We start from the raw sequence: 25,739 nt of genomic DNA on the forward strand, positions 1-25,739 counted from the left end.
TGGAAGCCATGTATTGTTTCCCAGATTCATATCTTGTCAAGAATTAAAAATGCTGGCTCCAATTCAAATTTCTTCAAGATTTACACAGTATTTCCAGCACTGAATTTTCTTCCAAAATATATAGTACACACAACAAGTTGAATTTCTTAAGATAATTTTCAAAATTTTGTGAGGGAAAACCAATATATCACAGTAAATCTCAAAAGATCACAGCTGATTCTAAATATCAATGCTGGAAGACTTAATTCATCCTCTAAAACACTAAAGTTTGAATTGACAGCACATCTCCCAAACAAACATCCTAATTTCGCAAGTCTCCACACACACACACACAAAATCTACAAAATGCAGAAAATGAATTCTGAAACCACTGCCAGTGCTGAATTTTCTCCAAAATTTGTAACAAGCACTAGCACTTGAATTTCTTCAATTAACTTCAAATAGCTTGTAGAAATCCAATTTCTAGTGGCTAATTTAACATTCCTCAGTTCTGAAAGTTGCTCAAGGTAGCATTTGGTAACCAAAGGAAGTTTGCGATGACCCTGCTCTTGCCGCTCAACCTCGTCCTCCTTGCACTCATCCATGGCTAATCCACTCTACTAAGTCACTCTCATTTCCCCTTGTCGCCACCCTTGACTTCTCTTAAAGCTTCTAATTCCCTAGCCAACCCCCTTTGCTGGTTTCCTCCCTTGCTTCAGCTCTCTTCTCGCCATCTGTCTCCTTTGTCCTGGATTTTCCTGCCTTCACCTTTGATGTTTCTTCCCCCTCGAAGCCCACTTTGACGTCGTTTCTTCTCCTCACCAAACTACCTTCATGTCCTAGCCCTAATCCCCTTCTCTCCTCTTTTCCTACTCTCTCAACCTTCTCCCCTTCCTAGCCGCAACCCTAACATCCTTTCCTTCCCTTGCCATCTCCTCTTCAGCAGACCTTTGCCTTTTCCCCCATGTTTCTCTCACTCCTTGCTCCTCCCACATGGCTGCCGCAAAGTGTTCTGTGTGGATTGAGAAGGAATCTTTCCACCTGATTTTAGAAGGCGAGCTTTCTGACATTTTTCGGCTAACGAAGTATCGCAGGGGCAACAAGTATAATTTCTTGGACCCTGAGGAGTTCACCTTGTTCCTTCATGCTTGGGAAGGATTCTGGGCTGCGGGCGGAACCTCGTCCTCCTGGTTTCACAGATTGAAGATTAGGGACAAAACCCTTAAGCTTACTCAAAAAATTGTATAAGCATGGCAGGTTCTTATCCCTTATGGAGACCAATAGCAGTGGATGGAGACATTTGGTCTTCCCAGAGGGGTTCAGTTCGAAGGGTTGGAAAAAAGAGTTGAGGAACACCTGCTCCCTCCCTCCTCCGGGAGCCCAAAGTTTTGACTTTCAGTCCATTTTCCCATAGCTCAAACGTAGATATCTTGAAGGCTTCAGCCCCTCCTTTAGCTCCTCCATCTTTGGCGTTTCCATCAGCTCACCACTTGTGCCCCCACTGTGTTTGCCCCCATTGTGGTGTACCCATTCAAATGCTCCCCAGAACTGACCAGCTACAAGGGCCATTCCAATCTAGGCTGAAGATTGAAGGCACTCAATCCTTTGCAAATATGGTTAAGAAGAGCAGGAGTTCCTTTGATCTTTGTTTTTCTAGAGTTAAGCCTGCCAGGCCCAAGCTTTCCTCCTACTTTGTTGACCTTGAAAAGAACTTACAGAAGGGTTCTAACATTTTGTTCAAGGGGGATATTATCTTTGGTCTCCCTGCTCTTGAATCTTCTCCTCCAGCTAATGGCAATGCTTCCAGATCCTTCACCCTCCATGAAGGACCTACCAAGGCTATGGGATTGATGGCCGACCTCTGGAATTCCATCTGGCAGGTCCACCCTTCCCCTTAGCTCAAGGCGCCCCAAGTCTCCATGAAGGAGAACACACAAATTGCAGTTGTTGATCTATCCCTGATTCCCCTCTCGTTGAGGCTGTGCAATGCAGCCCCAGCCCTGCAGATGTGCAGGACAGCCCCAACTTCATGGAGTTATTTGGTTCTGATCTGAAGAGCACACAATTCAAGGAGCAGATCTCTGACTGGGTGCTATGGCAGGAGAAATTGGTTAGCACTAGGGAAACCTTTAAGGGGTTTGAAGATAGGGTGTTCAAACTATTTGAGGACATTGAGAAAAACAAAAGGGTGGAGCCTTTACCCAACTCCAAAAAACCCCTAAGTGGCAACAGGAAATTGGACACGAACAAGGAGCTAAAACATCTAGAATGCCCAGTTAATTATTATAAGTCGGGATTTTGTACAAACTTAGCGGAGGCAAGCAATAGCCAGGGTTGCACGGTTAAATAATGTTGGGGAAAATCATCTCTGGGAATGTGAGGGGGCCGAAGGACAAATCCAAAAGAAGTGTAATAAGGTCCTTTCTCAAGGATTGGAGAAGTGACATCACTTGCTTGCAAGAGACCAAAGTGGAAAATATAGGTCTCCTTCTTGTCAAAGATCTCTAGGGATGGGAGACCTACGGATGGGTTTCCCTTGGAGTTGTGGGTAAAGTTGGTATGTGGATTCTCAATGTGGTGGAGTTGCTGGATCATTCCATAAACTCCTTTTCAGTCTCATGTCTATTCAAAAACCTGGATTACAATTTTCTTTGGACTCTCATTAAGCTCTACAGCCTAGGCAAAGGACCCTCTAAACATCCTTTTAGGGCAAAGCACTTGGAAATTAGAAGTTGTTGGGACACTCCTCGAGTTATTTTTCAACATGGTGCTTTTTCCCCCATGAAAGAAGTGGAGGTGGACTAGAGAGCAGTTGCATTAGAGAGTTTATAGACTTCATTAACATGAATGCCCTCATTGATCTCTAGGATTGACAGATTCCTTATTTATGCAGATTGGGACATTCACTGTTCCAAAGCCACTCAAGGACTCCTTTGTAGGCCTACATCGGACTATTTCCCTATTCTTATTGACGCAAGAGATGTCAAATAACAACCCCTTTCCACTTTGAGAACAAGTGGTTAAAGCACAGCAGTTTCCAAGACCTTATAAAGAACTGGTAGTCCTCATTTCAGATCAAGGAGAATGCTAGCTTTGTGCCAGCTTCAAAATTGAAGGGATTGCAAGAAAAGCTCAAGGTGTGGAATACACCTTCAGAAATATTCAAGAAAAAAAGACCACCATTCTTAATGTCACCAAGGATCTCAATGAACAAGAGATGGGTCAAGGGCTCAGTACCAAAGGAAGAACAAAAGAGGAATTGTAGAAAAAGGAGTTGTCAAAGATCATAAGCCTTGAAGAGACCACCTTAAGGCAGAAATATAGAAGCTTATAGCTCAAGGAGGGAGATTGGGACAATTTGTGAGTTTTACAAGGACCTATATTCCGAAACCGAAAATTGGAGACCTATCGTGGGTGGAATTAATTCAAATCGCTTCGCCCCTCTACTATGAAGTGGCTTGAGAGACCTTTCAAAGAAGCTGAAATGCTCCAAGCCATCAAAGATTGCAATGGCGACAAAGAACCCAGCCCTGATGGTTTCTCCTTATCCTTTTTTCAATCTAATTGGGACACTCTCGAACAAGACCTCATCAACACTTTTGAAGACTTCTTTAGATTAGGTAGATTCATGCACAACCTTAATGCTATGTTTCTTACTCTGATTCTAAAGAAATCTAGGGCTTTTAACATTTCGTCCAATCAGCCTGGTGGGGAGTATGTGTAAGATTCTTGCTAAATTCCTTGCTAAAAGGATAAAAAAAGCCATCCTGAAAGTTATCGGGCAGCACCAACATGCCTTTGTAGCTGTAAAACAGATCATGGAAGCAGCCCTCATCGCTGATGAGGTGTGGATTCCTATTAGAGAGGAGGGGGAAGGGGTGTGGTTTGTAAGCTTGATATGGAGAAAGCTTTTTATCACGTCAACTGGAAATTTCTTCTTTATCTTCTTAGAAAGATGGGTTTTGGGGAGCGATGGTGTAGTTGGATCACCTGCTACACAAGTACTACAAGCTTCACAATGCTCATAAGTGGGTGCCCCTCTGACTTCTTTGGCTCCTCCAGAGGCCTAAGACAAGTAATCCTTTGTCTCCCTACCTTTTCATTGTGGTGATGGAGGTGCTAAGCCTCATGCTGGAAAAAGCCATCGATAGAGGACTCCTTAAAGGCCTCAAAGTCGGCAGTAATGGAAGATCTTTGGAGGCCCCTCACCTTTTATTCCCAGATAACACCTTCCCATTTATTTCATGTCACTCCTTCCTCTCCCAATTTCTATTGCCAAAAGACTGGAAGGGATTCAAAGGAGGTTCCTTTGGGGGAACCTGGGGGCAGAATTCAAATTCTCCTAGTCAAATGGGGCCTGGTGAAACAGCTAATTAGTTCAAGAGGCTTGGGTTTGAAGTTCCTTCACATCTTCAATAAAGCCCTTCTTGGAAAATGGCTTTGGATATTCATGACTGAGAAGGATCACCTTTGGCAAAAAATTGTTGCAATGAAATATGGGCTTGAGCACAATGGGTGGACCTCCCAGGCTAGCAGAGGACCATATGGCACAGGGGTGTGGAAATTCATCAAGAAAAGTTGGAATGACTTCTTCTCATCAGGTGGGGAATGGAGACAACATTTTTGTTTGGCATGATGTGTAGATTTATCTTGAGGCTCTCAGTGTCTCATTTCCAGCTATATACAACATAGCTTGTGATAAGAGTTTCTTCCATTAGTCAGCACCTTCAAGCAACATTACAAGGGGTTTTTTCTGGAATACCTTTTGTCATAGAAATGTGGATGATTGCAAACTTCACCAGCTCACAGATTTCTACAATCATCTTTACAAAATCCATCCTCAAAATACTCATGACCTCCCTATTGGTCCTTGGAGGCTTGGACAAGAAGGGGATCTTCACTATCAAACCCTTTTACAAGAAACTTTTTATCCAGGAATCATTCAACATCTACTCCTGTTGCTTTCAATTATGGAAGACAGCTGCCCCAAATAAGGTTGCTTTTTTTACCCGGGAAGGAGCACATGGTAAGATCTTGAACCTGGACAACTTGCAGAGAAGGGGATTCTCCATTGCCAACAGATGCGCCCTTTGCATGGTTGAGGCTGAATCAGTTGACCATACCCTTCTCCACTGCTGCTGGACTAGAAGTTTTTGGAATGCGACTTTGTCTTTTATCAAACAAAGGTGGTTACCACTAGATTTGTAGGAGGGGAACTCTAGGCCTGGAGAGGGATCCAGGCAACAAAGGAAAAGAGGAAGACTTTTTCTCTCATTCCTCTCACAATTTTCTAGTGTTCTTGGAAAAAGAGGAACAAAGGGTTTTCAAAAATTCAATCTTGACTCTTCAGTTCAGCAAAAAGCAGTGGTTTACTGCGGTTACTAGTTGGCATAGTGGACTTGTTGCAAATGAGTTTAATGTAATTTTTTATTTTTGTGACACCCTAAAGGGTGATTGATTTCTTGTACTATGGTTTGGCATCCCCTTGATGCCTTTTTAATGCATACCTTTTTACTGATCAAAAATAGAAAGTTGTGCAAGGTGCTCAGAAACTGAATTTATCATTTGAGATGTAAAACAAACTTGAGAATCAGTTTTCAATCAAACAGCTTCAAAATCTCAAGAGGAAAAACCAAAATATCGTGGCTGAAATCAATTTCTCACAGTTCTCAAAGTGGGAGAAGACTGGCAGTTTCCCCACATTGCGAGTGGGGAGTGTGAGCCGCCAGAGAGGCTCCTCAAGCAATGGTATTCTGGCCAGTAGTATATGGTGACCTAGAGGTGGTGATAGTGTGTGAAGAAAAGGTCTGAAAGTTTAGGATTTGGAAAGGAGATGAGGGCAGAAATTATTGGCCAGCATGTGGGGGTTCTCTGAGGGTGAGCCTTGGATCAACAGTAAGGTTACTCCTTTGTGACTGGTTGATCATAGGTTCAAGCCCAAGGAAACAGCCTCTCTGCATAAAAGCAGTGGTAAGGCTGCCTACACTGTGAAAACCCTCCCCTACCATTACAAAGCAGGGAGCCATATGGCCTAGTGACACCCTTTTTATGTGGGGGGCTCTCTGCGGTTGTATAGCTATGAAATTTCACAGGTAGGCCTTTGGGTGGTTTCTGTCTTAAATTGTTATAGTGATGTCATGTATCTTTCCTGAAAACGGTGTTAGGAACCTGAGGGCTTCCAGTGTAATTTTCTGGCAAGTTGCAGGATTGTAAGTGATGGACACCACTCTGATGCCACAATTTTCTTGATTACTTTGTGTAACCTGTTGAAATTCTATGTTTTGGAACAATATAGAAATAAATTGGAAGTGAATTAAACTGGATGCAACTCTGATCTATGGCTTCAATGGCAGCAACATGTATGATTTAATGTCAATGGCTATGGCATGGAAATCATTCTTAGGCTCCACCAAATTGATGTAGGACAGGAACAGAATTTCAGAAACAGAGAGAAATACAGAGAATTAAGGGAGAGAAGTGGTAAGAAGAAGAGTAACGAAAGAGGAGTGAAGACAAAATGGGAGTTAGAGAACGAACAGAGATGAGAAGAGAGGAGAAAGAGGAAAAAGGAGAAGAGAGAGAGAGAGAGAGAGGGAGGGAGGGAACCATTGCTCATATTCTGATTCAAATCTGATACCAGATCACTAATAAATACAAAGAAAGTACCTATAGACCCAAAAATACAACTGAAACAAATAATTACAGAACAACCCCAAACCACTTAAAATACACAAAATAAGCCTAAATTAACTTAACTTCTAAATCATTTAAATTTACTTATTTAAAACAAAATCCCTAATTTCTAAATCTTCATCTGTAGACCCAACAATACAACTGAAACAAATAATTACAATATAACCCCAAAGCACTTATAGTACACAAAAAAAAGCCTAAATTAACTGAACTTCTAAAAGATCTAAATTTACTTATTCAAAACAAGATCCCTAATTTCTAAATCTTCAAACAAAATGTGATTGATTAAAATTATCCACAAGTAATCCTCAATCAATAAGCCAAACCACAGTAAGCAGGGTACATGCAACAGAATTTTATAACTGAATATTTAAGCAAACTCCCCGTCTTCCTCCACTAAATAAGAAACAAAACAGAGGAAAAGAGCATGAGACTTTATAAAAATGCCACTAAAATGTGAAGTCAACATAATTTATTCGAACATCAAAAAGGAGAGATTGCCTGATCCGGAGCTCGCCTAGATGGAACTGGAAGAAAATCATCCCTCAGTTTAATATCATTGTCATATCCAAACTCCCTCAGGACAGTCCATGTTGTCTCAAGACGTCCTTTTTCTATGAAAAGAGCGTGCAGGAAAAGGAACCCTGTCAAGGTAAGACCTAATTGATTCACTCCATCAGGTAGCTTCTCCTGAACAACCGTTTTGACACCCACTATTTCAGCTGGCTGCAATGGAGCATTGAAACATTTTGCCTGTTCACCAATCTCATGAAATCAGCATGCCAGATGCAGTATTCCACAAGACTATATGCTCAACAAAAAAATTATTAGTAAATAATTACTAGTAAAAAATTAAATGCTAAATTAATTTTAAAACTGTCATCCTCAGACACATAGAAAAGAAACAAACCTGAAATTCATTCAGTTCCTCATCACTGAGGGCACCATCCATGTCATGATCACAAAGGATAAATATCCTCTTCAATGCCCTCATACATCGTGGTTGCAAGGTCTGTGTTTCTTGATCAAACAATGGAGCTGTTGGATGTAGTACTGCTTTTTGAGCATAATAAAAAACATCAGGGACCTACAAATAAATAGATTTAATGTTTTATTGTTCCAACAATCAAAATTCAAGAAATCAAATACAAGATAAATTACATATGATTTTTTAATGTTTATCATTTAGTTAGATAAGGTGGCTTCAATGTTTAAATTTTTTTTTTTCTTTTTTTTTTTTCTGAGACAGAACTTGACCCAAAAGAAAGGGTGTTAGATTCGAACCGAGTTCAAACCACAAAAACAGCCACTCTAAATTGCAGGTAAGATTGCACTCATCGTGCCCTCTCTAGACCCCTAATATGGCATGGGAGACTTGTGCACTGGGTGATGCATTTTTGTAAAATTGGAAAATTAGGTAGATATGATAAGCAAAGTCCCAAATACCTATGTATGGGTAATATAATAACTCAGAAATCTCCTCGGACCAACCTCAATAATGAGGTTAATTTCAAATTCAAACAGAATTCATGAAACTTTAACTTCTTTTGAAAACCAAGGTCCTACAAACGAAAACAAAAACAAGGGGAAAAAAAAAACTACCTAAAGCCAATTGTCTGTTGTTAACTTGTTGCATAGGCATAACTTAATGAAATAGTTAAATCACAAGTAAACACAGCATCAAAGCAGTTACACTTGTTAATTGGGGTTTCAGAAATAACAACAACAAACAACAAAAACCAACCCTTAAGTCCCACTAGGTGGGTCGTCTACATGAATCATTTTCTGCCAATTTACACAATCATGAAATAGTTAAATCACATAACTTAAAGAAATAGTTAAATCACAAATAAACACAGCATCAAAGCAGTTATGCTTGTTAATTGAGATTTCAGAAATAACAACAAAAAAACAAGCCTTAAGTCCCACTAGGTGGGACCATCTACATTAATCATTTTCTGCCAATTTACACAATCATGGGCAATTTTGTCCGAAAATTCAGAGCCGTTAAATCCTTACTCAGTATCTCATATTAAGTTATTTCAGGCCTACCCATACCCTTTCTACTATTCCTTACAATAACTAGCTCACTTCCCCTCACTGTTATGCTATTTGGCCAACATTGCACATGCCCAAACCATCTAAGTCGCCTCTCCCTCATCTTATCTTCTACAGGAGCTACACCCAACTTACCATGAATATGGTCATTCCTTAATTTATCTTTTAACATTATACCACTCATCTACCATAGCAATCTCATCTCAGCAATTTTTACTTTATGAATATGATGTTTCAGAATTGTATGTCATAGACAAGATATTAAATTTCACCGAATCTACCAAAATTTTGAATTATGGGAGTGGACAAATGGAAACACAACTTACAGAAATTCTGGCCAAATTTTCAGAACTTTTAATGGAAAAAAAAACATGACCATTTTGGGGCCTTTTTATTCAAAACCAAGAACTGAGTGTTGCATTTTTGAAGGACTACAAGATCAGGCAGATATGATTAGCAGATTACCAGATATCTATGTATAGGTAGCAGCACAGAAATTTCCACAGAACAACCTCAATTGTCTGTTGTTAATTTCAAGTGCAAAAAAAATTCATGATGCTTTAATTAATTTTTAAAAAATCATTTTCCATTAAAAAACTACCTAAACCCTATTGTCTGTTGTTAATTTACAGCATAGGCATGAGTTAAATGAAATAATTAAATAAAAATAAAAACAGCATAAAACAATGGTGCTTGTTAGTTGGGGACTTGGGATTGAATTGGATTTATAAGCAAGGAACAAAATTTTGCCAAATTTACCAAAATTGTGGATTATGGGAGGGGCTGAATGGAAACAGAACTTTGATTTCTTTTTTAATGGAAGCTTTTGGCTGAAGTTTTGGAAATCTCCATGGACCAAGTATATCTTGGGGTTTTTTTTCAAACCCAAGAACTTGCAACAGAGCTCCTTTCTCCCCTTTCATTCTCCAAACATGCAACATGAGTGACCATCTCAAATTTGAGCTTATAAGCAGTTGTCTTTCTAGTTGTGCTTGTTAGTGAGGAACTTGGGATTGAATTGTCCTTAAAAACAATTAAAAACAATTTTCCCTCACAAGTTTGATTATAAAAAAGGGGCGCCCAGCACACAAAGCTCCCACATATGCAGGGTCCAGTGAAGGGACAGACCATGATAGATCTACAGTATGCAGCCTTACCTCGCATTTTGGCAAGACACTGTTTCCATGCCTCGAACCTGTGACCTGGACCTCCAGGTCACAAGGCAACAACTTTACTGTTGCACCTAGGCTTCCCTTCACAACTTTGACTATAAACAAGGAATTAAAATTATCGCCAAATTTAATTTCGGACTACAGGAGGGCTGAATGGAAACACAACTTTGATTTCTTTTTTAGAAGCTTTTGGATGAAGTTTTGGAAATTATGGAGAAACTTTTAGAATTTTGAATAAGGACAACTGAAAAAACAAGGGTACTTTGGAGGTCTTTTTCAAACCCATAAACTTGCAATGGAGCTCCTTTCTCAATTTTTCAGTCTCTCAAAACAAATGCAACATGTATGATCATCTCAAATGTTCTCAAATATAAGCTCTCAAATTTGAGCTTATAAACAAAGAATTAAAATTTTCATCAAAATTATCAAAATTTTGGAATATGGTCGGCTGAACGGAAACACAACATTGATTTCTTTTCTTGGAAGTGTTTGGCTTAAGTTTTGGAAATTCTGGAGAAATTTTTAGAATTTTTAATGAAGAACCGAAAAAATAAGTATATATTGCAGGTGTTTTTCAAACCCATAAACTTGAAATGGGAGCTCCTTTCTCCTTTTTTCATTCTCTCCAAACAATGCAACATGAGTGACACTCTCAAATTCTCAAATTTGAGCATATAAACCTCCTTGGAACTTGACTTGGGCCTTTGAGACTCCATTTGGGAAACTGCTCAATGTTTTAAATCAAAAATAAATGTTGTGTCAAATAACAAATATCTTAAACGAAATGTTTGATGTGCACTGTAATGATTTGAATGGTTCGTACTTCTTCGCATGATTAGTAATATACTATCCATAAAACCCACATACTATAAAATTGTCACATATGCATTTCATTCAATTTATTTTGGTTCTAAATTATGCATAAACATCTATTTTAACATTTACCAAAGTTTCATTTTTTTTTCTTTATCGAAAAAAGAAGATTTTATAAAGAAGAAGAAGTACAACAAGGGGCATAAGAAATCCTCCTTAAAAATACAAAACAAATCAAAATAAATGAAACAGCACAGCAAACCAATCACGCTGTAAATCAGAAAATGAAAACCCTTTGAAACACCCAGCTACAAAAACCCAGAAAGAGGCCAAATACTGAATCCTATCCCAAAACATAACAGAAGACATCTTCTTCACTGCGAAAATAAGTGCACCCCATTCCAACCAAATCCCCGAGAATTGCACACCTTCACAAGGCCAAAGCATCCTCATCCCTTACAAAACCTGAAAACTCAAAAAAATCCTCCACCGACTCCAGGGACACACCCAATTCTCTCCAAATAAACCAAAAAATCTATCCCACTCCCTCCAAGAAAAGGAAGCAATGCAAAAAAAGGTGAGAAGCAGATTCTGAATTTTGAAAACAAAGAGAACAAACATCCAGTGATAAAGCCTTAAAAGGCCTCCTACTATGCAACAGACTGCCAAAGTGCTGACTCTATTAAGAACGACCAACCAAATAAAAGCCTTTAATCTTAAAGGGAACTTTAGCCTTCCAAATGGATCTATGAAGCAGGAAAGACAAGCTTTTATTGGTTAAATGATCAATGAAAGAGTTACAAGAATACTACCCAGAAAAATCAAGAATCCAAAAATGATACTCTCTCCTTTGGGAAAGGAGCCTTCCACACAACAAACTTAATACAGAGGCAGGCTCCAAAATTTCCCTGTCATTAAAAGCCCCAAGAAAATGGAAATCTCAAAAGAAACCATCCACATTAGAAATAAAGAAAAGAAATTGGTTCATTGTGCAAAGAGGACAATCTAAAGAAACAGAGAAAAGATGAACAAAGTGAAGAACACCCAAATGTCTTCACAAAACCAAACACAATATCCATTACCCACAATAAAATTTGCACGAGGAATAAAAGGAGGATATAACTAGGGAATACCCTTCCAAGGACTATTATCACAAGAAAATCCCAAACCCAAATTAACATCACACCCATTATCCTGCAAGCCAAATTTACTCTCAATAACTTTATGGCAAGGGAAATTGCCACAACCATTTGCCAATTAAAGCAATGTTCTCAGACACCAACTTATCAAGATCCAAACCCCCTCGTTTTTAGACCCACAGACAACCTCCCAACTAACTAAAGGCCTGTTTGGTATTGTTGTTGTTTTCTATTTTTTGTTTTTGTTTTTGTTTCTCCACAGTGAAAAAAAAATTATAAAAAATATGTTTGTTTCTATTGTCAATTTTCTGTTTTTGTTGCCAGTTTTCGGCTGTTTGCCAAAAAACTGAAAACCAAATAATGTGGTTTTCAGTTGTTTTGGCAACTATTGCAAGAAATTTTAATATTCAAAAATAATTTTTTGGATTAATTTATTCATTTTATACACTTTTAAATTAAAATCAAAATTAAATGATCATATGAATTTAAATATAATTAAAATAAAAAGATACATAAATTTTAAAAAATTATAAAGCCAATTACAATATACTTTTACTATTTTTCAATTGTCAAATCCAATAAAAATTTTATTGTAAAGTAAATTTCGAAAGTAGAACAATAAAGTAAAAAATTATAATAAATTTTACTTTTATTATAGTAATTTTTTAATGTGTATTATTTGTAATTTTATTATTTTAATCATATTTTTATAAATATTTTGATTTAAAGATGAAAATGTGCATTTTTTTAATTATGTTCTAAATTTGTAGTAGTTTTATAAATGTTAACCAAAAAGTTTGTTGGTTTCTAATTTTTAGTTTCTGTTTCTGGATTTTGATTTTTGTTTATAGTTTTTGTTTCTCTAATTTTTGACAATGATACCAAACGGCCTCGTGATCTTTATTCTCTCCCACCTCAAACCAAAGAAAGTCTCTCATGATCTTCTCCTACTGGCTACCCTCACAGGTATTCTAAAGAAAGACAAAAGATAAAGAGGAATACTAGCAATGCAAGCCTAAATGAGCGTAATACGCACACTTAGAGAAAATTGTTAGATTAACACTTTACCTAAAAGCTTAAGTCATTAGGTTGTGGGCCAACAATGTATATTAAACTTTAACACTCCCCCACAAGTGTAGCCTAACAGCACGTGGAGAGATAAAAAAGACGAGAAGTAAACAAGGAATATAATAATTTTTAAACACCACACAATAAACACGGGCAACAAGACTAGAAACTAAAACCTCCTAGTAACCAACTCTAATACCATGTTAGGTCACCACTTCACCTAAAAGCTTAAACTATAAGGTTGTGGGCCAACAATGTGTTCAAGCTTTAACAAAAATAAAGCATCCTTCCACCCATTTAACCTCTTAGACACTTTCTCCACCACAAAATCCCAAAACCAAAGCGATCTAGGGTTACCACCTAGAGGCACACCTAGATAACTTTGGGGCCAATCAAGAATACCATACCCAACTAAAGAGGACACTTCCAAACATCTAGACGGTTGAAAGTGTGCCCGTTTCTCTTTGGTGGTAGAATTATGCTTATCCAGGCTTGTCTCTCTAGCATCCCTTTGTATTTTTTTATCTATTTTGAGAATTCCAATGGGAGTCATGAGCAAGCTTGAGAGAATTATGAGGGATTTTTTGAGGTCTGGTCTTAGGGATTGTAAGGACTATTTAGTAAACTAGACAAAGGTTGGTAAGTCTAAAAAGGAGTGTGGGTTGGGTCTTGGTAACTTGGTGTCTAAAAACACCACTCTTTTAGCTAAATTGTTGTGGTGCTTCCCCTAAGAAAATAATTCCTTATGGCATAAAGTTATTCGCAGTAAGCTTGGGTTGGATGAGAATGGGTAGGATGCCAATGCTAGCTTGAGATGCTCTTTGGGGAGTTTGTGGAAGTCTATTTCCTAGATTTACTCTATTTTTACCCCCTCACACTAAATTTGCAGTGGAAGGGGATCCCATATTTGTTTTTAGAGATACCTGTGGCTTGGGAAAAATTCTCTTTCCATTTCTTTTCCATCTGCTCTATGCTAAATGGAGTTATTTCTTTCTTTGTGGATTATGGGCTTTCCAGTCTCTTGGAATCTTCATTTCAATAGACCCCTAAATGATAGGGAGATGGTGGAGTTGTCTTCTTTGTTGTCCATATTGAACAATAGCATACTATCCTCAGGTAGGGATGTCTGTGCTTGGTGTTTGGATCATTCGAGGGTGTTTTCTTGTAATTCATTCTTTTAGTTTTTGACCTATTCAAATTATCCCTTTCATCTTTATTCAGTTATTTGGAAGGTTAAAGCTCCCCCAAAAATTAAAATGTTTACTTGGTTGGTTGTGCTTAACAAAATTAATCCCAATAACCTGTTGCAGATTGGGAGGCCTTCGAAGCCTCTCTTTCTAGATGTTTGCATGCTCTATTATAGGAATTGATTTCTATTTTTTGATGTTTTAGTTTCGGTTTGTTCTAGATTTTTTCTTGGAGATGCCTTTTCTCCCCCTTGTAAATTCTCTTCCTATTAATAAATTTCTTTGCTATCAAAAAAAATTCCACCGTAACCCAAATGTCTCACTCCCTTTTTGTAATTTATCAAGGAAGTCTGCCTACTTCCTACCTCGTCTAAAGGATTTTCTCTTATCTCCTACACCTACTCCACCAATCCTAACAACTTCACCTTTACAGTTCACTAGGCTAATATCTAACTCGTCAAGGAGATTTTGAGCCTGACAGTTGTCCCTCTTATCACTCAGAAAGTCCATAGTTCGGAATCTCCCTCATTGGTTAACTCCTTATGGCACAAATGAGAATTAAAAGAAGCTAAAAACAGGCTTATGAGTAGGAAGAATTCCTTTAGTATTGGCAGCATTTGTTAACAAAACCCCAATATTTTTCATTACTAAATTGCAAAGTTCATTAGGATAAGATTAGAGATCAAATTTGGGACAAATGAAGAAATTGCATTGAGTTTAGCCCACTCCTAAGGAAATATAGAATCCTCTAAAATCAAGGTCCCATCCGAACTCTAATCTCGCTCTAGATCTTTAAAATCAAATCTTCAATGTTATGAAGAAAAAATATTTGAGCCTAAACCATCCTTCTTTGCTGCCATACACTCCATATGGCCAGGTTGTCTCATGACTCCCATCTCCAAACTCGGAGAAAGCCATAATTCTCAACTAATCCAACAACAGTCCCTCTTTCTCAGACTCAAAAATGTAGCAAATATTTCTCCTCTTCAACTTCTTCAAGGGATAGAGGCTCAAAAGAATTATAAACTAAGACCTCCTTCCCTTTCCTCTTTATCAATTCATTCCTTGTCCTCGTCATCTATATCTTCTTCTCATGTAACTCCAAAGGCACTTCTTTTTTGTTCAACAATATGTCTTTAGATCTACCTTCTTCACCATTACTCTTGCTACCATCTTCAGTGCCTTCAAATCCCCATCCCTCTAAAAGAGAATACTCTACACATGATTGGGTGCATCCCCATGGATCCAAGCGAAAAAATGGGTTCATTGGACTCTTTAGGGCCTGTAGTCGATTGAATTTTTTCTAGGTAATCCACATAAGTATCCATAGGCTTGGGGCTTCTAATTTGAACACCGCAAGACTAAGGCTCGTTAAATGTGTATTAACTGCCTTAGGCCCATGATTTATTGAGTCTTATGGCCCATTTCTTGTTGAAAGATTAGAAAACTCATCCTCCCATGAGCTACAAAACAAAAACCGACCTAAGAAACTAGCAAATGCTCTCTCACCTCCCACAAATCAAGAGTAATTAACATACTATCCAAAGGACAATCCCTCAAACTATAATCTTTGATAAACCTATCAAAATTATGCGTACTTGAGGCAATCCTCCCTCCCCCATTTTTGTCTTCGAACATCTTACTACATTAAAATCACCCCCTACAATTCACCAAGGAGAACAAAAACCACTAACAGCATATAGCTCATCCTAGAAATAAAATCGAAAATACAGTCTAGAAGGGCCATAGTTGTGTGTATATAATTATGTATTGTCATTCATAATTTAAGTTCAAGGTATAAGAATGGGAGAAAGGAGTGAGGGATACATAATTTAGGCCATATTAAATGCAAAATTTATTTTGGGCTGGGGGGCTGGAGGTTATAATGTGTTAAGAAACAATTTGGGAATTAATGTGGATACATATTATTTTTTTTTTAAAAATATTAAAAGCACCCCTGCCAATAGAAGACATCCAAGTATATTTATGAAGATTAAAAATTATAAAATTATTTTAAAAAATTGAGATTTGGTTATGGAGATTAGAGAGATCACTCAGAACTCAAATAGGATATAGCATAGAGGAATGGATAATTGGTAACCCACTTAACAAACAATATTCAGCATTTTAATGTACCTGAATTTGGGTAGCCGCAGAACATTCAATGCAAGTTTCAATCTCCCTAAACTGTTGCATAATTGGTGTCATCGCCTGCTCCAGACTCGCCGGTTGATTCTCATCCCGCAAATCTAGTTTGCAACCAACTATAATCACTGGCAGAGTCACCTGGGCATTCAGAACATGCAAAACATAAACTTTAACATTGTAAAAAATGATTTCCATTTAGAAAAATGAGAGAGAGAGAGAGAGAGAGAGAGAGAGAGAGAGAGAGAGAGAGAGAGAGAGAGAGAGGAACTCTTTGGTGATTGGGGAAGATTCGGTAATTGCTAAATTATGCAGATTGTAAACCTGCAATTGACGAAATTCTTGAAGCCAGAAAGTACTGAGCCGACTAAGGGTCATAGGTCGATCACATGCATAGGTTAGTACTACTGCATCAGCTCGCCTCAATTCCTCGATGAGCTTCTCTCTATTCTCCAAGCTAACAAAAACACAGAGCATTCAACAACCAACAGAAACATTTCGGCTACTGCATCACACAACGCAAAATCAACTGTAACTGATATGGAACCTGGCTGAAGTATCAATGATAGTCACCGGCACGCGATCTGGGTAGAAGTCGGCGGGCAGCCGAGTCGGCGGCAGCACTGGCGGCACACTCTCCGGGAATGTCTCGGTCGCCGTCGACGCAATGAGAGTAGATTTTCCGGTGCCACGGTCTCCAACAACGACTACGCGAATGTTGTTTCGCGCAGCTGATCCGCTAGCCATTGAAGCTGCAACTGCAAATAGAGAGACAACAGATTGCAGGACTGAGGGTGATCGAAAGGAGGATGCGAGCACTTAACAGGGACGGGGGGGAGGGGGGCAAGGAGCACCGTATGCTTAGCACTTTGGAAGCACTTTACTTCCTCTCAAACTCATTGATGCGATTCTCTGCTTTCAGAAGTAAGAAAAGCAATTCCAAAGTACTACGTAGCGGTGATTGGGAGAAAGGGCTGGATGGCTGGATCTTAACGATGAAAATTCAAGGGGCTTTGAATAGGTTTGGATTTAACGATTCGAGGCGCTGACCCGACCCTTACCAAGCTCTTATTTGGGACAATATATTTTGCACTTAATTTAGATTTACGCAAATTTATAATTAAACTTGAATTCAGATTTGTACATATTTTAATAAAATATTACATATTTTCTAACTTATTAGAAAAATATTGAAGTAATAAGCTTAACGTGCAAAATTATTATAGGAATTCAGGTCTTACTATTTTTTAGAACATAATTTGCTTTATAAAGAAATTTTGAATTATTTTCTAAGTCATTTATGCGCAATATCTCTCTACCTTATATGATCCATTTGTCAATGAACATAATACTATTACTTTTATCTAAACAACTTGTTGGGAACACTTTAAACTAATGAGTTTATTTTTGTTTTTAACTGTTATCCTTGTGCTTGGGGAGAGGCCTTGTATAACGATCCGGAGAATAATAGTATTTAAATAATAAAGAGATAGGGAAATAGAAGCGGAAACAGAAGGAGGCAGTAGGCTTCGTCGATGAACGTTTCGCGTTCATCAACGACATTGCACTTTGGACGTAATAACCTGGAAGTTTTACATAGAGCCTCGTCGACGAAGTTATGCCTCGTCAATGAGAAGATGCCGAGAGGGATTTTTGGGTAGTCTGAATTTCGTCGACGAGGAGGTAGGGTTCGTCGACGAAATTACTTAAGGACTCGTCGACGAGGTGACGTGTCTCGTCGACGAATCCGACTCTATAAATAGTGAAAACTCTGATTTTTGGATGAATTTTTAGCGCAAACTCTCCCTTTCTCTTTCTAAAACGCACCCCTCTCCTTCTCTCTTCGATCCCGGCTCCATTTCTCACCGGATTAAAGATGTAAGGCCACCACGACGCTCCTAACAAAGTTCTCTACAAGTCTTCCGGAGCTGATCGTGGGAGAAATTGATTTAAATTTATCCCAAATCCAGTGTAAGGTATTTTATTCAGATTATATCTTCCTCGTAATTATAAGAAATTTTGTAGGTAAGAAAATACTGATGTTTTGTTATGACGAATGTTATTTTCAGGGTGTTAAGTGAAGAATCCTACGGGTGTAGGGCTAGAGTTCAGTGAGAGGTTTTTCAGATTTAAGGTAAGGGAAAGATGTTATGTTAGGAGATTTACTTACGTTATCAGAAATTTTATATATATATATATACATGTATACTAGATATTATATAGGATATGAATTTTTAAAGTATGTGTAGCCTGAGTACATGATATTGAAATTGGGTTTTATGTAGTTTTTTTCAGTATTTCAAGTTATATAGATATAGTTAGATAATTGCAGATTTTATACAAACAGATTGTATAGTTATAGCATCAAGATGCTACAGATATTATAGTATTTACAGTACGAAAATATAGTGTTATGGTTATTTTGGAAATATAATGAAAACAGTATAAAGAGTATAGTATGTATATGTATAGTATCAGATCCCTGTGAAAAGATTACAAACAGATACAGTACAGATTCAGAATACAAAGCGCGGTACCATTGCTATATACAGATAGTGTGTAACCACATATCTCAGACATTGTGTGGGTACCATCTAACCATCCTTAGAGAGGATGCAGCTCCCCAGAACGCTGGGTTGAGGGGGCCGGTTAAACAAGATAGCAGCCAATCCCCGAGTTTAGGAGTGGATGTAGTTTGGCCGGACTAAGGTAGTGTACAGTATGATGACTTACCTGGAGGGCCGACCAGGTTAAGTCCGGCCTACAGGTCGCACAACCCTGTCATGAGGGATTAAATCATGACATACAGAGTCCCAGGGAAAGAGCATAGTTATGTATATGTATACAATTTTATAGCTTTTGTTGTATATGGTATGATATAGCAGTATAGATGATAGAAAGTTCAGATGATACAAATGTTTTAAGCTACTATACATGTGTTTTACAGATTTGCCAGATCATGCAGTTTTATATCTATATTAATGTTATAGTTTTACGACTCGGTCGCCACACCCTAGTAATAACATATTTCCACTTACTGAGGGTCATCTCACCCTATTACTTTACCATTTTTCAAGTAAGCCAGTTAGCGAGCAGATCAGGCTCACGGATAAAGAGTTGACTTGCCTACCCTGATTGTAGGGTAAGTTTGTGACAGGGTTTTGTATTTTTTTGAGGTAGACGATACTGGAGGGAGTTATTGTATATGGCTATGGTCTATATGTACAGAATTCTGGTATTGTATAGTATATGTGGTTGTATAATTTATGTTTCTACTATTTAGGTATGGTTATATAGATATTTAAAAAAAAATGGAGAAATTCTGAGGATGTTACACCTTGGATTTGAATTAATGTGAATTTGGACAAAATGTAATACAAGCTCGTATTGAATTTTATCCAAATCCAAGACATGAAATTCATGCTCTCAAACGTGGCATATATGGAGACTAGGATATTGTTATTTTTTAGATGTAATGTGCTTCGTAAAGGAACTTTGACTTATTTTTGGGCCATATTGCTTTGAGTTATATGATCTTTTTTTCTTTATGAACATGATGCGACTACCTTCATCTAGACAACTTATGTAACGACCCAAAAATTCATGCTATTTTTTTCTATATATAGACTGTAAAAATAATATCACTCTAATACCCCTTATAAAATTTACTATAATGTCTTGGTCCCAGAGTGGACGCCGAGAATTCCTATACATAGAAACAAAACACATGTGTAGTGAAGAACATAAATTACATCACCATAATTACAATACCAGAGTTTCAGTAGTTTCCAAACATACATACACATCTCTCCAAAATCATCCACCAAATCCCCTAGAAACTACTCAAAAATACATCTCCCAAAATCACTTACCCTAAAAACAGGGCAGTACAAAGGTCTCCTCTATCTCCGTGTCTGATCTGCTCGTCTAACTAGATCACCTGAAATGTTTATAAATACTAGGATGAGACAACTCTCAATAAGAAAAAATATGTTATTATCAGTGTGTGGCAAATGAGTCTACGTGAGCAATATATTTTATAAATCAGGCTGTAAATGGGATAACACATAAAGATAAGATACATCATAACTCACACTTGTGTCATTTAAAATACAAGTGTTTATTAACTTTCTACTTAATCATAGTTTTAGCTACTATATATATATACTTTTTGTTTTCTGATAATCTATATACATATATATAACTGTGAAAACTTCCCTGGATTGATAACTGTATGTCATGATTTAACCCCTCATGACAGGGTTGTGCAACCCGTGGACTGGACTTAACACTGACTGGCCTATTAGGATAATTGAACTCAAAACCTCTGTCGTCATATTGGCCGCTTGAACCTGGACTACCAGGGAGTCTTTGTCTCTCCTAAGGCACAATCAACTACTCATAAATTCCACACTTTATTTGAGATGTGTGGTCGCACTCTAAATTGTAATAGTTATGGTATCGTGCTCTGTAATATAATCTGGTCCATCAGGGTCTGATATTATATAATAATATTTGATATATCTTACTGTTTTACCATGATTCTGTTTTCAATTGTAATAACCATGATTCTAAAAATTGTGTAACCATAACGTTGTGATAAATTGATCTATATAAACTGTAATATCTCTATGTTATGGTTCTGTCATGTCTATATATCATGGTTCTATAATCTGAATATCATGGTACTGTAAAAACAGTATATCATAGTTATGTATAACTGTGTAAACTATAATTCTGTAAAACACTATATAGTCATAGCTCTATAAATAAAAGTGTATAATCTATATATCATGATTTTGTAAAAACCATACAATTGTAATTCTGTAAAAGCTGTGTAGAATTGTGTACTATACCAATATTCTCATGCCACACAATAATTAAAACTCATTAAATATGTAGAGACCCAAACCCGTAAAATAAGAAAAGGGTAAAAAAGGAATTTTTGCAAGCTTCATCGACGAAGTCTAGGTTCTCGTCGATGAAGAACCTTCTATGCTTTGTCGCCCCCCATTGACAAAGAGATCCCGACCGACATAAAGAAAATATCATACTAGGGTTCATTGATAAAGGAAGAGATTTGTCGACGAAAAGCCTTCTATGGTTCGTCGATGAAGGCACCAATTTGTTGACAAATTGGACCTGGTCAAGGGTCTATAAATAGGATATTTTGTTTGCTTCTTCATTAAAAAAAAAAATTCTCTCTCTTTCTCTCTCTCTCTAGAACCAACATGGACTCTCTCTCTCTTCAATCATTCGTCGTTCGTATCAAGGATTAGAAGTTACTACGAGGATTAGGGAGTGAATATCTACTAGGCTAGCCGAGCATATTCTAGATTTTGAGAAGAAGAAAAAAAACTAGGGTTCGATTTTCAAGCTTCTCGAGTTGTTTTCAGGAAAAAGGTAAGGGGATTTGTTTACATCAATCATTTTATAAAACTAAACCGGTAGAACTGTAGCTTATGTTTATACATACGATATGACTGCTTATTTGGAAAATTTTACTAAGCAAAATTACTAGTTTTTCAGTTTTACGATTTTGGTAAAAACTAAGGTTTTGGCGTATGATCTCCAAACTTCTCAAAACTCCTTTATTTGCATTAAACTTAAAGTAGGAGATGCTTAAAACCCTTGTTTGCAGTCTAAATGATATTTTACGAACGGTTTACTATAGTATTGTATATTTAACCAAATAAGTGTGGCATATGATATGAAATGAGAATATATTGAACTGAGATGTACGTTTAGGAATTATGGGAGCTGGAGTTCCAAATGATTATCAGGAACTACAAAAAAGAAATGTCGGTTAGATATAGAGCACTATGTATGCAAGGGTTAAACCGAGAGTGTGTGTGCCGATTTATACCACATAAAGAATGAATGTATGAAAGAAAGAATGAATGTATGAAAGAATGAATGAATGAGAATGTGAAAGATACTAGAATTGCTTAGATGATTTATGGAATGAAAACAGGTTAATATGCTTTTATTATAAATTGTATATATGATGTTGGAACTGCCTTAGAAAGTTTGTTACTAAGATAACTTTAGATAAGCTTATTATCAGAGAGCCTTAAAAAGCTTACTAGAATCAATAAGTATTGTATCGTTGCTAGAACAGAGATACAGTGCAACCACATGCTAGATTGGAGTGTGGGTATCTAGTAGTCGGTTTGATACGAAGGGCCATTGGTTGATCACGAACCAGGGTGGTGATGGCAAAATCGGACTAGAGAATACGATGCCTGACAAGCCTATAATAACCAGGTCTAGATAAAAGCTTTATAACGCACAACCCGTGCCATGAGGGAAGTAAATGGTTTAGTTTCATGTTTCAAAGCTGGGTTGAGTTCTATATACATATACATGATTTAAAAACTAAAATGAGCAAAGTCACAGGATTGAGTACCGAGCAGAGGGATTGTACAGTGTATGGACCTGTACCCTACCCTAACCTCGGGAACTCTCGCTTGTAATGATGTTGAATTATCTATTGCAAGAATTATATATATATCTCCTATAATACGGAATTGAGAATGTTTTAAATGTTTAATTGCTTCTACTGAAATAAACTCATGTTATCACACACTAATGTAATATTATCCACCCTATTGAGAAGTGTCTCACCCCAACATACAACCTTTGTTTTGGGTCCTATAGAAAACCGGTCCTAAACTCTAGAGGGACTTTGGAGCGTAGTGTTGTTTGTAGTTTTTGTAAGTTGTTGTATAAGTACTAGATTTTGGCCAGGTTGTCTTTTTGGGAATGTAATGACAGATTATGTTTAGTATGAAAGTATGTATGCAAGAAACATTTATATACTCTGATAGTCTATTAGAAAATGTATAAATATTTATGTTTTCCGCTGTGCATGAAAATTACAGATCAGTATGAGACACCCGTATATCCCCTGTTAGAGCAGGTAGTTTATGTATGTTATCAGAGATATGCAGGTTATGCATGTATAGTAGCACTCTGGGCCCACCTAAAGGGTCGGGGTGTTACGAAATATTTGGAAAGCATGTCTTAGGTTTTAACATGTCCACCAAAGTTGTGTAGTATTTGTCAACTTGGGTTATATGTCCATAATTTTGTGTTTTTAGGGTTTTGTTTGATTAATGAATCATTTAACGGTATAATTACAAAACCTATGTTCATAAAAGAAAGCAAATTCCCATTTTCTCATAAATAATGAATAAAGCATATTGGTATCCAAACATTGAGGACTAACAATATCTTTTATGATGAAGGCTTCTTTTTGTTTCTTTTTTTATTCATAAGCACAACCCTAATCTAATGCCTTCCTAGATCCTTGTCATACTCCTATGAAATATGCAATATAGTTCCAATATATGCAAGAAAACACAACCCTAAGGTAATGCCTTCCTAGTACTTCTCACAATACTCCTATGAAATATGCAATATAGTTCCAATCTATGCAAGAAAAATATATTTGTCTAGATTGTCCATGCATTCAAGTGCTCCTTATATTGGAGATTGTAGGAAATTATGACTATGTTAGTGTGAAATATTGCAACAATGTTATTTTGAGATAAATTGTTACTAGTCTTTAGATCCATTAATCGACAATAGTGTCTTTTGACATATATGACATAATGAAAATATTTAGATTCAATTAATTGCTAAAAACCTAAAATCCCTTCTTTCTTAAATTTTTTAGATACATTTCTTAGTTGAGAAATTTGTGGATGCATGATATAATGCATATATTTTTTCCAAGAAATTTTTTATTTAGATTCACTTGTGTATTCCATTTACCAATTTTTTCTTCGTAATGGAGAACAAAAAAGATTTGTATTGGTTTGATTCCATTTTCAAGCATTTTCTCGGTCATCATGGCATCTTTTGCCTGCTTGAATTGTTTCTAAAGCCTTTATTCTGGCAGTGGCATCTCTGTCGTCAAACAGAAATGGCATGGATGGGGTAGTAGGAGAGTTGTACACGGTACTCAAACTTGAAGGCTAGGAGGATGAAGGAACATCTCCAAGATATGGTATGCTACTGGACAACACAATAATATCAGGTCTCGTCAAATAGGTATATCGTACTAATGGACCAAAGACATCCTCGCTCTATACGAGTGGTAGCTCTACAAAAGATTCACTGGATCAGCTCCATGAACCACTATCCGCATGTCGAGCATGTCGTCCTTGTACTGGAGGAGCTCAACCTCTAACTGGTTGTCGTGTAGGCGGGGGAGGTCAAGGTACATGTCCCTATCGTCCATCCTCGTGGACAATCCTCAATCCAACCCTCACCAATCCTTGTACTGAAGGATTTGGAGAGATCAGATCAGCCTACAATATGTTAGCCTGCAGTATAAAACAAAATTTAGTTAGTACATTCACATCACAAAATCTACATAACAAAACTATAATGTGTGTGTTAATGTCTACTTACGAGGCTCATATATACAGTTGTGGTCCTGTCCCGAAGCGTCATGTAATGGACCTGTACCAACTGGCATATAGATCCTTTGGACGCAAAGGGCCGTCCTCCGGCTCGATTGTGATGATATGGTCTCTCGGATCCTCCCATACATCCTATGGAACGTCCTCCAATCGGCCACCCCTCGAACGTGTCCATCAATATGGTGGAGGTTATACTCATGAAGATGTATCTCTGATGTGGAGAAGGGGTCAGGAATGCCGTGTACATAATTTGGAAAAAATAAGTGAACTATACATATCTTCTACAGAAAAATAAATTATGTGTTATGAACTTAAATTGTGATTCGTGAAGAAAATACCTTATGCACTTGGTACATGTCCAACTCGAACTTGTACTAGGGCAATGTATGAAGCACAACGAACAAAGCCCTTATGTCATCCCTCCACCTATACAAAATGAAAATATACATTTTAGAATATAACTGAGCAAAAAGTACTACTTCATATGTTATAGAGTACAACTACATTATAACAGAAGTTGTAATTAACAATTATTCCAGTGGTAATCGATAAACTGGACGACCGTTTGCTTCCCTTGCAATCTGCAACATAACTAGGCGGGAAAGGGCTTGGGAGGGGCATCTCTCCCATACCCATAAATGAACGTAGAGGACCGACAATCTCCCTCCTGGATTGGTGTGTAGTGCAACACATCTCTCTGTACAGCCATGCTAGTGTCGCAAATCCCAAACTATAAGAACAAATCTACGTAAGATCCTACAACAATGGGAGGAACATCAGATTGGCGTAACTGCTCGACATATAGCAAATAGTGTCCCATATATCAAGTGCGAAATGTTGGCTTGTGCGAAGAAGAAGACCGCCTGATCATTCACATTCGCTGGTAAATGACTAAACTAATTTTGCAGATATCTCATGAGGATGCGGGAACCTAGTATCCCGGTATCAGGTGGCAGAACTCCTAACCACCAATGGCACATATGCCACTTATCCCTAGACGTTAGTCTCATCGTCTACTGGTTAGCAAGTATGATGAGAAACAGACCTTCCATT

At 37.5% G+C, this 25,739-nt stretch overlaps 1 protein-coding gene across 2 annotated transcripts in view; it reads right to left on the bottom strand.

The window, feature by feature from the left end:
• The window catches only part of LOC131156701 (mitochondrial Rho GTPase 1-like), a 59,288-nt gene extending 41,945 nt beyond the window's left edge, over positions 1-17,343 (bottom strand). The window contains exons 1-5 of one of the 2 annotated variants that reach the window (XM_058110585.1): positions 16,802-17,343; positions 16,579-16,711; positions 16,246-16,395; positions 7,583-7,759; positions 7,174-7,425 (exon numbers count right to left, since the gene is read on the bottom strand). In XM_058110585.1, the coding sequence (XP_057966568.1) occupies positions 7,174-7,425; positions 7,583-7,759; positions 16,246-16,395; positions 16,579-16,711; positions 16,802-17,001 (912 nt within the window). In that variant the 5' untranslated portion in view covers positions 17,002-17,343. The remainder of the gene's footprint in view (positions 1-7,173; positions 7,426-7,582; positions 7,760-16,245; positions 16,396-16,578; positions 16,712-16,801) is intronic. The other variant, XM_058110586.1, reaches the window with a different exon arrangement.
• Positions 17,344-25,739: the final 8,396 nt, after the last annotated feature.

This window comes from Malania oleifera, chromosome 5 (assembly GCF_029873635.1).
Source record: "Malania oleifera isolate guangnan ecotype guangnan chromosome 5, ASM2987363v1, whole genome shotgun sequence".
Classification (NCBI taxonomy): domain Eukaryota; kingdom Viridiplantae; phylum Streptophyta; class Magnoliopsida; order Santalales; family Ximeniaceae; genus Malania; species Malania oleifera.